General features: G+C 26.1%; 1 protein-coding gene across 1 annotated transcript in view; it reads right to left on the bottom strand.

The window, feature by feature from the left end:
* Positions 1-10,061: 10,061 nt before the first annotated feature.
* The window catches only part of LOC142317809 (uncharacterized), a 35,559-nt gene continuing 31,663 nt past the window's right edge, over positions 10,062-13,957 (bottom strand). Inside the window, exons 2-3 of the mRNA XM_075354359.1 lie at positions 11,906-12,163; positions 10,062-10,269 (exon numbers count right to left, since the gene is read on the bottom strand). Of these exons, the coding sequence (XP_075210474.1) occupies positions 11,910-12,163 (254 nt within the window). The 3' untranslated portion in view covers positions 10,062-10,269; positions 11,906-11,909. The remainder of the gene's footprint in view (positions 10,270-11,905; positions 12,164-13,957) is intronic.

The raw sequence follows: 13,957 nt of genomic DNA, 5'->3' as shown, positions 1-13,957 counted from the left end.
TACAGGGGTGTTCCTTAAATTATCCTATTCTAGCGTAATTAGCTACCAAAGTTCAGGTTATTAATTACTAGTGATCTTCCAACGCTGCACTTTGTTAAGTATCTTCGGTCTTAAATTATTAAAACATAATAAGAATTAATTGACTTTTTTTTATAAATGCCTACCTACCCCTTCCTACCGTTATAATTTTACACAAACAAATATGCACACTAAGGTAGCCAAATTTTCTTTGAAAAATTCTGTTTTTGCTCAGTAAATAACACGAATATATCACGGGCAAGACGAAATAAGAATGAAGTAATTTCATTTTTACGAAATTAGTATATCAGACTAGCACACAGTCGAAGACATTAGAATGTACTGGTATGCGTCATTCAAATAAAACGTCCAGAATGTGAAATGAATTCTTTACAGAACAGAGTCAGATCTACAAAAGTCTATTAATTTAATTATTTTTTATTTACCGGCGTATATAGTTAGAATAGCTATATTAAAGGGGAAGTATGGTGCTCATGTCAAAAATGGGGTACCGGGTTTTTTAGGCAAATCTGTACGTTTTAAGGCCCAACTAGTTCATCTTGACCAAAGCAAAATATGTGTATGTATGTACTTATGTACGTCTCCCTCAGAATTGACTAAACCAATTTTCTTCAAATTTGGTTCAAATATTTTTACACGCATTGATCATTTTTTTTCAAAATCCGTTAAGGGAGGATACCCCGAAAAAAATCTATTTTTATTTTCTTCCCAGGTATTTTTGAGAAAGCTTTATTAAAGCAAATTTGTTACCTTCAATCCGAATTATATGTATATATAATTCGAAGCCTTTTCAACCCCCACCTCTTAAAACTGAAATGTATGATTATTCCTCTTTTGGTATATCTTCCTTTGTCTTAAATATTTTTTTAAAATACTTTGCAAGTTTATATTTCTTATATAGATCTGTCAAGAAATGTCTAAATTATTTTTAATTATAGACTCCGGACCTAAAATGCAGAAAAGTCTATTCGAAAATCTTCTTCATCTTATTGATGGGGATGTTAGATTTAGAGAAAACTTTACTTAAACAAATTTGTAAAAATTGAACTATGTATAAATATTTTTAAAAAGATTTTTCTTAAAATTTATCCCTCACCCCTAAAAATATATATATTCCTTTTTGTTTGTTTTATTTTTGCACTAATCTTTTAACTTTTATTATTCATTTTTTTTTTTTGTATTTTTGCTTATCATTTAAAAGGCTATTAATATTAACGTAGCTTTCGTAAGTACATTATATTCTGGACCCAAATTAAGAATGAATGTTTTTCATTACTTTCTTAAAAGTTATGCTTTATTTTAAAAGTTATACTTGACGGGCGTAGCCGGCAAATTCATGCATTTCTTTGCCACATATTTTTTAAATTTCATACATTAATATTATTATTTTTCATGTTATAGTTTATCGATATAGAACTTTGTATATTTTATCAGTAAACGCATGAATTCCACTTCACCCGATATTTACATCTATTTATCATTATGTATTTTTTAGACAGTGAGAGAAGATCATATTTATATTTTAAGTTTAATATTTATGCAGGTTTATATATTTTGTTCAGTACGTCAACTAATCGATTTTTAACAATGTTAAAAATATAATAAGAATAAACTATAAGAAATATCAATGAGAACAAAGAAAAAGAGTAACATTTTATGGTTTTTACGGAACAGAACTATGATCAGATCTAAATAAAAACATTAAATTTAAATCCAGTTATAATAAATCGTGTTTATATTTTTCAAATTTCAAGAAAATAAAGTTTACACGTTATTCTTAATTTTAAACTTAAGTTTAAAATATTGAAAGAAAAGAGTTATATTAGTTTATTTAATAATAATTTCTTTATAATACATTATCCTAAAAAATATGAGCATGCACGTCACACTGCAATTTTCTATATAATCATATGTTGTGTAATAATAATACCTTATTATTCTAGAAGAAAAAGAAGTTCCGTTACCTCAATTGCATGAAATAATGGGTTAAACACTATGATTACTTTGTTTAATAATATGTAACACTAAAAGATGTTTTTATCACGTGATCACACTATTTTCACAGGTATTAAATCATACGATACCATAGTTCAGTTACAATTCATTTTTAAATCGTAATAATTAAATTTAATTTATTGTTTTTTGAGTATTTAATTAACGTACTTTGTCAAAGTTCTTTTTTTTTGCAGTTAAAAAAAATATTTTTTCATTAATTTCCTTTTATTTTCTATAATGGAAGTATACGTTTACCGCCACAAAATGACTGCTGATTGCAATTAATTATTACTAGACTGCATATCGTAATTGTTTATAAAAGGTACAAAAATAATGTGGTGGTATTACTGAACACCACCTCTTATATTTAACTATATAAAAAAAAAAGATCATATAAGTAAAATATTTATTCCTCATATGATTTTTTTTAGTGATATTTTCAAATGATTTTTGTAAAATTAAAGGAATCTATATATAATTGTATTAAATACCGTCTCTGATATTTTGCAGCTTTTTAGCATATATTTTTTTTTCATGTTCCTGTGTTGGCTAGTTATTTAGTTTACTGTTTCAAAATAGAATTAAGCTATTAACGTAATTTAAATGGTGTATAATATATGTAAGAAATTTTAGCTGAGAAATGTTTAGTTAATAATTTATCCTAGTTATGGATATGGATAAGCCATATGCATTCAGGTTCTGAAAATATGAATTTAAACAATGCATCTCCTGTAGAACAGTAATCCACTGAGTCTTTAATAGGTGTTTTTCCGTTTCTAAATTAACGACTGTACATTTAATATTTATTTCCTTAAATGCCGAAAGTGAAATCTGGTTATGGATTTTAAGATTTTAATATTTACAATTTTTTTGATTACAAATTATAATTTTATAATAAACACTTAAAACACAATACTCCTTTTTTTATTATATATCACACAAAACAATTTTGTCGTATTTTATTTTAGAAATAGAAATAATTTTTGCATACATTTTATTTTATTATTAAATATGGATTATTAATGAACATTTTTGTGATTACAGAAATAATTATGAAATATTGATTTCGCGAGATTTTCACACATCTTTATTAAAAGGTTATCCTACCATTATTTTTGTAAGCATTACTTCTCTTAACAAATATTATCTAAATTTACGTTGTATCAATTCAGTTAATAATATTTCATAGCTGTAGCTAAGAAAACCTACAAAAGTTATTAAAATATAAACTGAATTACATATTTTCTCTCAATTAATTACTGAATAATCATAATAATTATTATAAAAAAAAATATCGATTTGCTTTGTTCATTTAAACAACCCTAAGTGTTTTTTTCAAAGATATGTAATAACTTAAAAAAAGAGAAAAATTATCCAAAAATATTTTTGTCTTTATTAAATCAAAAAAAAAAAACATGTATCACGTACACATTACCGAATAAATAAATGTAAAAAGCTGGTCCTGATATATATATATATATATATATATATATATATATATATATATATGTATACTATATACAGGTATTTAAAAATGACGATATTCATTATGCAGCCAGCCCTTATGCTGAGTAAACGGGTCATTTATAGACTAAATTTTACCCGAGCTCCATGGGGTTGAAATATAAACTTACTTTGGAGATAAAACCCTTTCTACCTTTCATCATTTCGTGACACACATATTTTTTTAATTGTCTGAATCGATTACACAGACTTTGGATGGGTTATTTAGACAGATAAAAGGATCCACCCTCCAAAGCTAGTTGTTTAAAAGTTTTCACTTAAATAAAATATTCTTCCTTAAGATAACTTTACATGCCAATCAATTATTACATAATTTTACTTTAATTAATATGTAATAAGTACAGTAAATCTATTAAGAAATTTTAATTCAAAAATGGAAGTTCGAGAAATACTGACGACCGTTACTTTTGAAATCATTTCATTTTAATAATGACACAGGATTAATTTTTTTTTCTTTGACAACAAATTTATTTTAGAAAGAAGAATTTATTTTGAAGGAAGTTGTAGAATGACGCTTCTTTTTTTTCCACTGCAGATATTGCATGATTAGAAGTATGTTTGTCCACTCAATTTCAATCATGATTTTGCATTTCTTTAAACTTCCACAACCATCAGTTTTTATCTGTATAAGTTACTTCACCAACGCTTGTCTCTGCAACACTTGTATTTAATAATCTCCTGTTACGTTATGATAATGGTCACATCATTCGTTCGTGTCATCGTTTAAAAGGGAAAAGACGCGGATTTATCAAAGAAGCTGGTACCGTGCATCCGTGGCTCTTAATGGTAAGGAGAAAAGGTACATGATATAGGTAATGCTTGAAACATCATAATAAATCTAACTACAACCGTGCTACTCTTTAAAATTTATCGTGAATTAATATTTATCGTTTAATATCGTTATAAATATTCTAAATGTGAAAGATTCATACAGTGTTAAGGGGTATTGAGAATTACTGAAAAAAGTTGGAAATATAAATTCTTCATTGGAAGTAAGGAAATAGCTAATGAATCTATTAAGATAGATTTACAATCTTTTCTTTCTCTATCTTTTATTAATATTCTCTCCAGCAAATACAGTAATCCTCGTTAGATTACGTTATCAAGTCGATGCCATTATCTGAGCTCGCCTTCATTATACTGAGGGACTAGCCATAGTTCATAATAAATTTCACGTTTTAATTTTTAGTAGTTTTTAAAGTAAATTCATTTTAACTTTATTATTGAGATGTAAACAATACCCATTGTCGTCAAGTCGTAAATCATAGCTTATCATAAAAAAAATAAATCAATAAAAGTATGTTATATTGTTTGTTTGTTTTTTAATGAATAAAATAATTGTTATACTAAATAAATTCATGTTTTTTATTAGTATATATAGTGGTAAAATTTTTTTTTTTCTGATTATCAATCATTTCCCGAAAAAAATCTGGATTGCATTTTTCATCGATTTTTTTCTTCTTTTGTGTGATTTTTTTCTAGTTTTTCTTAATTGTTGTTATAAATAATGGAGCTTTTATTTCTTATTATTTGCAATTCTCTACCTCTTATCTTATTGTATAATTGAATATTATTTCTATTTAAGTAGTGAATCATTTTTTCTAACTGGCATAATTAACAGGCTGTTAGATCACAAGAATATATTTTTTTTCATTACTTGCATATTATCTGCATCAAACAATATTTTATCTCCCGTTCAGTACAACGCCAACGTGATATTTTTTTTAAACATTTCTTTTCCATCTCTAGAACACTTCTTTATAAGAATAAAAGAAAGTATGAATATGAATATATGAATGTAAAGGAAATGTAATTTTTATTTACAAAAGCTATTCTATAATTCCTTGCTTTGTAGTCAACACTTGGAAAATACGTATAGTTTGTCTGAAATAATAACCTCTCAAGCTTAGGCTATTTGATACTGTCATATGCTGCGATCTAGTACAGATTCTTAAAACTTCATCAAACTAGTAGAAACTTCTGATACTTAGAAGTACTGTATTACCGATATAATTTTTAGTATAACAATTGTAAACAAACAGTTCAAAAAATTATGTAGTTTTTAAGGATTAAACTTAACTATCACGTAAGCTTCTACAAACAAGGAATTATTTTTAGAATTTTATTGTAATCAGTAATTGACTTTTAATAACAGTCAATACTGAAAAGAAGTGTGAGATCAAAGTAAATATCATGATCGTTTTTTGAAATCTAATCAATTTTTTTAATTTAATAGCAGTCAGCAGAGATAACTGAGCCGCTGATAAAATTTATATTGAGCTTTCTTGACTTTCGTAAGATTAGGTATTATTACACAAAACGATACGTTTATTCTTCGACGCAGACTTTCTATAAACGTTTTCTGTTAATATATTCTGGACTATGTATTGTAGATTAAATCAGAGAAAATTTTTGTCTATAAAGCTGTTTGATTTACCAACTAAAACACCAACATGTCAGCGTGACCATAAGAAACATTTGTTTGTATCTATCATTTACGAGTTTATAATAATTTTAATGAGGTAAAAATAATAATACATTACATTTTTAAAGTTAATTTTCAATAATAATTTCGTTATTATTAAATAACATACTAAACATTTATTACCGTAATGTATCGTTTCATTGCAGTGAATATGAAAATCCATTGCAGTAATTCCGCTGGACAACGGAAATAGTGGAATATTAAAACGACCCTAAGAAACCATGTGTAACTAACTGTTATACGTTCCAAACAGCCGTTCTAACGTTCTTGATTTAGAACAAGTTCATGTTTTAAAATTTATAATTATGTTCGTTGCCTAAGGAGGATTACTAGTTTAATGGTTTGATTAGCTTGAACCTGAAGATAAAGGTACTCTTGGAAATATTTCAGTAAATTAATTAATAATTGATGTTTACAATTCTATTATTTTTAATTCGTATTATTTTATAATATGATCAGTAAAAATATTAATATATGTACTAAGTAAGTAAACAATTGTAAAAAAAATATTTTATATTACAAATTCAATGTAAAAAAAAAACTCCATATTTATCTTAAATGCGAATAGTTTTTATGTGAATTTATATTTTACAAGGTATAGTAATAAGAGAGAGTGATAAAGAGCAAGGGAGAGAAAATTAACATAATAAAATAGTATTAAAGATTATTGTACTTTTGTAAACTTATTTATTAAAATACATAATAAATTAAATAAATACTAAACTAATTTACTTGTAACAGTGCCGTATTCTTATATATATGTAATAAATATTCATTATTTCGTACAATACGAAAGTTCGTCAATCCACAGTCATTTTATACTAACTTATCACTTCCTATATTATATTTTAATATTGTACTTCCGACTTTTTTTTTAATAAACTGATTCAAGAAGTATACAATTTATTTTTTATACTAATTCGAAGATTATTGTGCATTTAAAATTTTATTGAATGCTCTGGGGCAGATAATAATTACGTTTTTGATTGTAAAAGATATTTTTTCTTTTTAAATAATGAAGTTCAGTAGATTATCATCAACAGTTCAAATACATCATCCTTTCTGTACTTTATTTAACAACGACTTTAAAAATAAAAAGGAATTCATAATCTAACCTTGAAGTCATTTATAATAATAAAAATCTTATTTTATTATATATATATATATATATATATATATATATATGTATAATTTTGTTTTGTTTTTTTTTATGAATATTTTTATATAAATATATGAGTCCATGTAAAGACATCTTCGTGATTAGTGTTTTCACATAGTCATATTTAATAAAGCTTGAGTAACGATTGTCAGATTTAAGTAATTTTTATCCATCATAAGGATTTGATAGTTTCTGATCGATAAGAGTTTAAGATTGTTATAAATAACCGTATACAACCAAGTACCACGCGCACATTTTGCTCGGAATGATGGTTGCAATAATAGCTTGCGCATCGTGCATGGATTTTAATGTTTCACACTGATGGGGTAAATAATGTATTATCAAACATATATATTAATCAATCTATACAGATTTATAGTACAAACTGCTTTGTTTCCAGTGAAATAAAAAAAATTAGGTAAAATAAAAGCTGGGTTCTGAGTAATCACCAGTATCAGATAATCTTCGATATGATGCCAGACTTATGAAAAGCTGTCCATTGCATTTTTCTCACACACAGATATTCTTATTTCATTTCTATCGATCATTTTATGATCAGTTTTCATTCTGACAACGACTGTTCAGTACGTAAACGTTTAGTGTACAGTAGAACTATAGAGTGGAAAAAAGAGCATTCATTCACTATTGCAGAAAAGTTACGCCTTGTTGCTTACGCAAAACAGCATGGAAGTCGTGCTACAGACAGAAAATTATGTATAAAAGGAGTTCCGCATTAGTAAGTGGTGAAAGAAAGAAAAATAATTTCTCGTAAGCAACAAAAAAAGAGAGCATTTTGGAGGAACAAAGTGCTATATCCAGAAATAGAAGAGAAACTTGCATCGCTTATATAGAATGTACATCAGTTTCGATAAAAAATTTCTGTAGAAATATTTAAATGAAAGCCCTGGAGATCATCGATGAATTAAATATTGGTAGAGATGAATTTAGTGCTAGTCTTAACTGGATACGCCGATTTCTTTGCCGATATAGTTTTTCTATTCGAAGTATAGCAATTGTACAGCAACTACAAAACCATTTGAAAATAAACTAGCAATGTTTCAAAAATTGCCTAAATTTACGAGTCGACCAGGCGCTTTAATACGATAACCTTTCACACTTGTAATGGCTAGTTTTAGGGGTCATACGACCGATGATATAAAGCAGAGACTGATTGCTGGAAAGTGTAATCAGGTTATTATTCCTGATGGAATGACATTATTTCTTCAACTTCTTAACATCTGCTTGAACAAACCTTTTAAAACCCAACTCCGTAAACGCTACATAAACTGATTGACCAACACGAGATTAGATCATCTGATAAAATTAAGAAAGCGTCTTTGATAATTTCTGAGTGGATTATTAAAGCTTGGTCAGATGTATCGCATGATTTTATTAAAAGATCATTCATAGAATGTATTTTGAACGCTCTCGATGGAAGTGAGGACAATTATTTATGGTTAAGTGATAATAATGATAACTGCAATTGTATAGATGATGGAAAATCGAACACTGATGAAAAATTTAAGGAAATACCTCTACATTTTTTGTGCTTTTAGTTAAATATTTTGCAGAATAAACTGATTTACTGACATTGTGTAAATAACAAATACTGTTGTACTTCAATCTTCTATGGTGATTTTTTATTAACATTCAAAATCGTAACACTACTTTTTTTTTACTATTTTCAATTTTTCAAACAAGGCTTGGTACATGGAAGTATAAGGTATTTTTATTTTTATTTTTTATAATATAGCGTTTATTTTAACACAGAGCATGTAAAGAAGAGAGATTAAATGAAATTATTATTTATGGCATATAAAGTACTAATCGTTCATTCGATCTCTTAATCTAAGGTACCTAAGTAGATTCCACCCATTAAAAAATTATTATATTGTTTAGAGAATATGCAGGTCCTTGTAGATTCAACTATAGTATATTATAAAGAAAACATAAAGTAATAATAATGTAATGTAAAGAAACTATAATAATTACTGGTGTTTATATATAATATATGATTGTGTGGAATTAATTTAAATTTACCTATATAATGATGTTTTCAAACAGAGAATTCTTTAAGAAAATGAATATAAACATTCAGGAAATGGTAAAACTTACGGGTTAAAAAATGGCCGCATACAGATTTTTTAAAGAGTTAATCATTTAGCAGTTACAGATTTTAACTATAGTATCGTTTTTTGTTTGATTTATTTCGATGAACACTGGTCACAGTTTCACATGAGTTATCCTTCATCCGTAAATAGTTAACCGCTAATCATCATTATTCGTAACAGTCATTATCATTATTTTTTTTATTATAACGGTTTCAAGGCGATGATTTAAATATTTAACAAACTGCGATTTAACTCTTTAGAAGATTGTAAGGGTACAACATATTAGGCTAATATTATCAAGGAGGTTGTATATTTCAGTTTAATTATGTAAACCAATTATCATACTTCTTTAGTTTTCTGTTTATGTAACTTGGATTTTATAATTACTTATTGCTGCAAGTTTTAAATACGTTTTTAAACGGTTCAAATATAATTTATCTGTACCTTTGTTAGGCCATTTCTTTACAGCTGCATTTAATTTAATTTTTAAGAGTTTTTGAATAGTTAATTCACATAATGAGACCGTTAATTTACAAATTTTAAGCCGCAGATACTTGCCCTCAATATAAAATAATTTCATTAGTAAAATCATAATTTGATTCGGCACATTTTATTTTTAACTAATTTTTGTCTTTATAGCACGTGGGAGAACGTGATTCTAAATTACGCATGTAACAGTGAAAAATTGACTTATTATTATTATTATTACTTTTTCTTTTTTGTCATAAGAATAATTTATTCGTGTATTTTCACTGAGAGATCATATCACACAGATAACAAATTTATTTTGTGAAAGTGAATGGAACCATTATTTCCAGTTTGCTGGGTTGCAGGTGGCCAACCTTGACTTCAATCTTTCCGGAAACAGTTCATTAGCTAGGAAAGAGTCGCTGTCATCACTTTCAGAAATCACAGGTGTTTACAGCTGTCATTGTTACAGAAGCCATCAGATTTTTCTGCAACATAATTAATTAGGTCAAAATAAAATAAAACTTTTAAGTTTCACTATCTTTCATTTATTATAAACAAAACCACAAAAAAAGAACTACTTGAAATGTATTAAATACATATAGGGTAAATAAAATAAAAATCATTAAAAAATGTTAAATGTATCTACTAAATAATCTTTTCTAAGTGTCTTTTTGCTAAAATTACTTGCATTTTTATTGTTAAACACTTGAAAAAGTATCATTAATGTTTTGTGTTCAACTAATTTGTGACTGAATTTAATTTCTGAGAAGCTTTGTTCTTTTCGCAACAATCGGAGATGAAATTAAACAGCTAAGTTTAAAATAGCTCCTATTTATTAATTATATATTAAATTAAATAATAACAAATTATATTAGAAATTAACTTATTTACTGTTGATTGAAATATTTATCAATATTAGTGTTAATAACTTTTTATAAATTTCCATTTCTCTTACACGTTTATCTGTGTGGTAAGAATTTTATATTGTAAGTCTTAAGACTTACCATTTCTCATAAGGTTTATTTTTCATATACATTTTTGTAATTTCTTTTGATTATGCCGTAATCTTTTTCTTTAATTGGGTGACATACTAGTTCACAAACCGTTTCTTTACCACGCATTTTGTTTTCATTTCCTTATTTATTGTATTTTGGTTTACTCTCGTTGATTCTTTAATTACTGCAGATAATCATACTACAAATAAGTAACCCTGTTTTATAGACTTAAAATGGATAGATTTTTGCCTTCACATGTAAAAGAAAAAAAAATGTGAAGGAATCCAAGTAGCCTATCATCACTTACGTGAAGACATACCACATTTAATCTATAACCATGATTATACTTTAGACTAAATAAATTTACCAGAAAAACTCTCAAAAATTTCATAGAAACTACAGAATCCTTTTGTAGAATGTGTTTGGTAAAACCATCAATGATTTAATCACTGTAACGCAGTTGTTTAAATTTATTTATTTTTGTTATTTCTCATACTACAACTATCAATTTTGAGTGGTTCTTAATGGTTAACAAATGTTTTGCAACAATACATCTTTATCGTAAATAGACTTCTTTTAGCAGACATTTCTGATAATTACCAATCAATAAGTAGAGAATTTCATCGTATGAAATATTTAAGAATTTAAATCGTAAAAATACAGGAAAACTCTGCTTTCTCAGAATAACTAAAAACTTAAAATTTAAATTGTTTGTAACTTCGTAGATTTAAATCCTATAAAAATATTTTCTTTCCAGAATTTTGAATCTTCAAATTAATGTTTTTTATGTATATTATCTTCATTTCAATATTCATACACTATGGTTTTTTTTAAAAATTGCTTCTATCTTTTGTCCAACTGCATTCATCATTTGCTTTTACTTGCAGCATTAATTTAATATTAGTTTTTTTTTTTTCATTAAATAAAGTATTGTTTAACACCATCAATTTAGTATTAACTTTATTAATGATAAATTTTATTATAAATTTCTTTCGAAAATCGTCAAATCTTGTTAGTTTCGTATATACATTTATTATATTTTTTATATAGGTATGTTCGTACAGGGTTTTTTTTTATAATTTACAGATATCTATAAAAAAAAATAATTAAAAAATTCTTAATTTACCTTTCTAATGTTTTTGTAAACTGAGTCCGATCGCAAAAAGTGCAAAAAAGAATCCAGCAAATCCTGTAGAACCAACAATTAGAACCAGTCCACCTAGCATTAATGGTATCAAAGTAAAAAACTTCAATTTATATGCCAGAAGAAGAGGAAACATATATTTTTTTAGCTTTTTTAAGTGCTTCGATTTGTAGCCTTTTTTTTTCTTCTTTTTTTTATCATGTTTCCGCTTTCGAGGAGGTTCTCCATCATTTTCATCTGCTAAAAATATGTCAAAATTAATATGTCAATTTGTTAAATAAGATTATACAGTTTAGAAATATAACAAATTTGAAAAAAAATAAGGGAATGAGTGTTATTAAATGAAAGTAAAAGAAAGTTTACTTAAGAACAAAAATTATGAACTAATTTTAGAAAGGGAAGTTATTTGATTTTAAAAATGAATATTATGATTGACAACTTCTGCCGATTAGTCTCATCTTTGATTTTAGCGATTTGGCACCGCTTCAATAGTTGCTAAATAATAATTAAGAAGCAGTTTTATCTTTGCTTCTTATGTAGTAGGGGTTAATATTTTTGTTGTAGAAATATCTACTATTACGTTTATGAGTGTAACACAAAATAAGTCCTAATTACAAAAACGTGATAAATATGTAAATCGAATACAATGCGTGGCATTTTATCATGGAACACGAATATAAAAGCAGAAGAGCATTATTCCCTGACGAGGCTATGAAATCAAACATGCCTGTCAACATTTTACAGAGCTACAAATCGAAAATTTCGTATTTTTTAAAGGATACAAGTATATTGTAATATTACTATTTTAATAAGTTTATCATGTAACTCCGAATCTAATCGAACAAAAATAAATTACTTTATGTGATTTTTCTTTCATTTATTTTCAAGCTTATATTTTTTTTGAGCGATGAAATAATTCAATATTTCATTTAAAATTAAACTTTTTTTAACAGTTTAAATAAAGATTCATTAAAATCTATGATGTGCTGGTTTTTTTTTGGTTTAATTTTAATTGTATGAATTGAATTTTGGTTTGAAATGAATCTTCATTGTGTTCTGTAAAAAGATACATTATGACAAACAGTATCTTGCATAAAGGATAGTATAACATAATTATGTGATAACATATATACAAGATACAGGAAAATATTAATTAGTACGCCAAAAAAGTATAGTTTTAAAAGACAGCAGAAGTCAAAATACTGTCTCGGCAAACTTAATATAAATAAATTTTGTAGTTAATCACAAAACTTACGTCAATAAAGTAACATTTTTTGTCATATTATACAGCCAAGAGAGTGCCTTATAATCTTAAATAGAAAAATTACTGAATTGGTCAATTTCCCTCAAAAAACTAAAAAGAAGTTTAGTTAAAGGAAAATTGCTACATACATCAAGAATTCTGCAGAGAATCCATACGTTGTACGACCATCCATCCGTGTGTATATATATATATGAGTATTTTATTTGTGTGTGTTACTTGTTTTGTAAATAAAATTTCATAAATTGTAATAAAAAAAGTCGGGTTGCCATCTCAAGTTCTCAAAACCTATTTTTAATATGTTAAGTGATAATGTAAAGCATATTAAAGTAGAAAACCAAAAATGTTTTTTTTTTAATTTGTGTGAGATTTGACTGCAAGTGCTAAATTACTAGTAAAACTAAAATGTACATCACAATAAATATATTGAAAATTTATGAGATGTCCAAAATCCAAAATCCTATGTCCTTGATAGTAAACATAATTTGTTTATTTTTACTTTACTTAAAATATGTTATTTTATCTTTTAATGAATAACTTTTTAGTTTATAAGCACACTCTTACGCACGAAAAGCATTTATTTAAGTACCGGTTAAACACATACTGCCTTTTATAAAAGATTTTTTTTTGTCATAGGAAAATAATTGTGTATAAAATACCTGCTTTAGTTTTAAATAGATAATGATAATTCACGATGTAATTGGGACGAAGATAACTTTACATTTATTTTTTATAATTTTTCTTACTGACTTTTTAAACAGGTAAGACTATCT

This window comes from Lycorma delicatula, chromosome 1 (genome assembly GCF_047948215.1).
Source record: "Lycorma delicatula isolate Av1 chromosome 1, ASM4794821v1, whole genome shotgun sequence".
Taxonomy (NCBI): domain Eukaryota; kingdom Metazoa; phylum Arthropoda; class Insecta; order Hemiptera; family Fulgoridae; genus Lycorma; species Lycorma delicatula.
The sequence above is the reverse complement of the archived record's forward strand: the minus strand, read 5'-3'. Positions and strand labels throughout refer to the sequence as shown.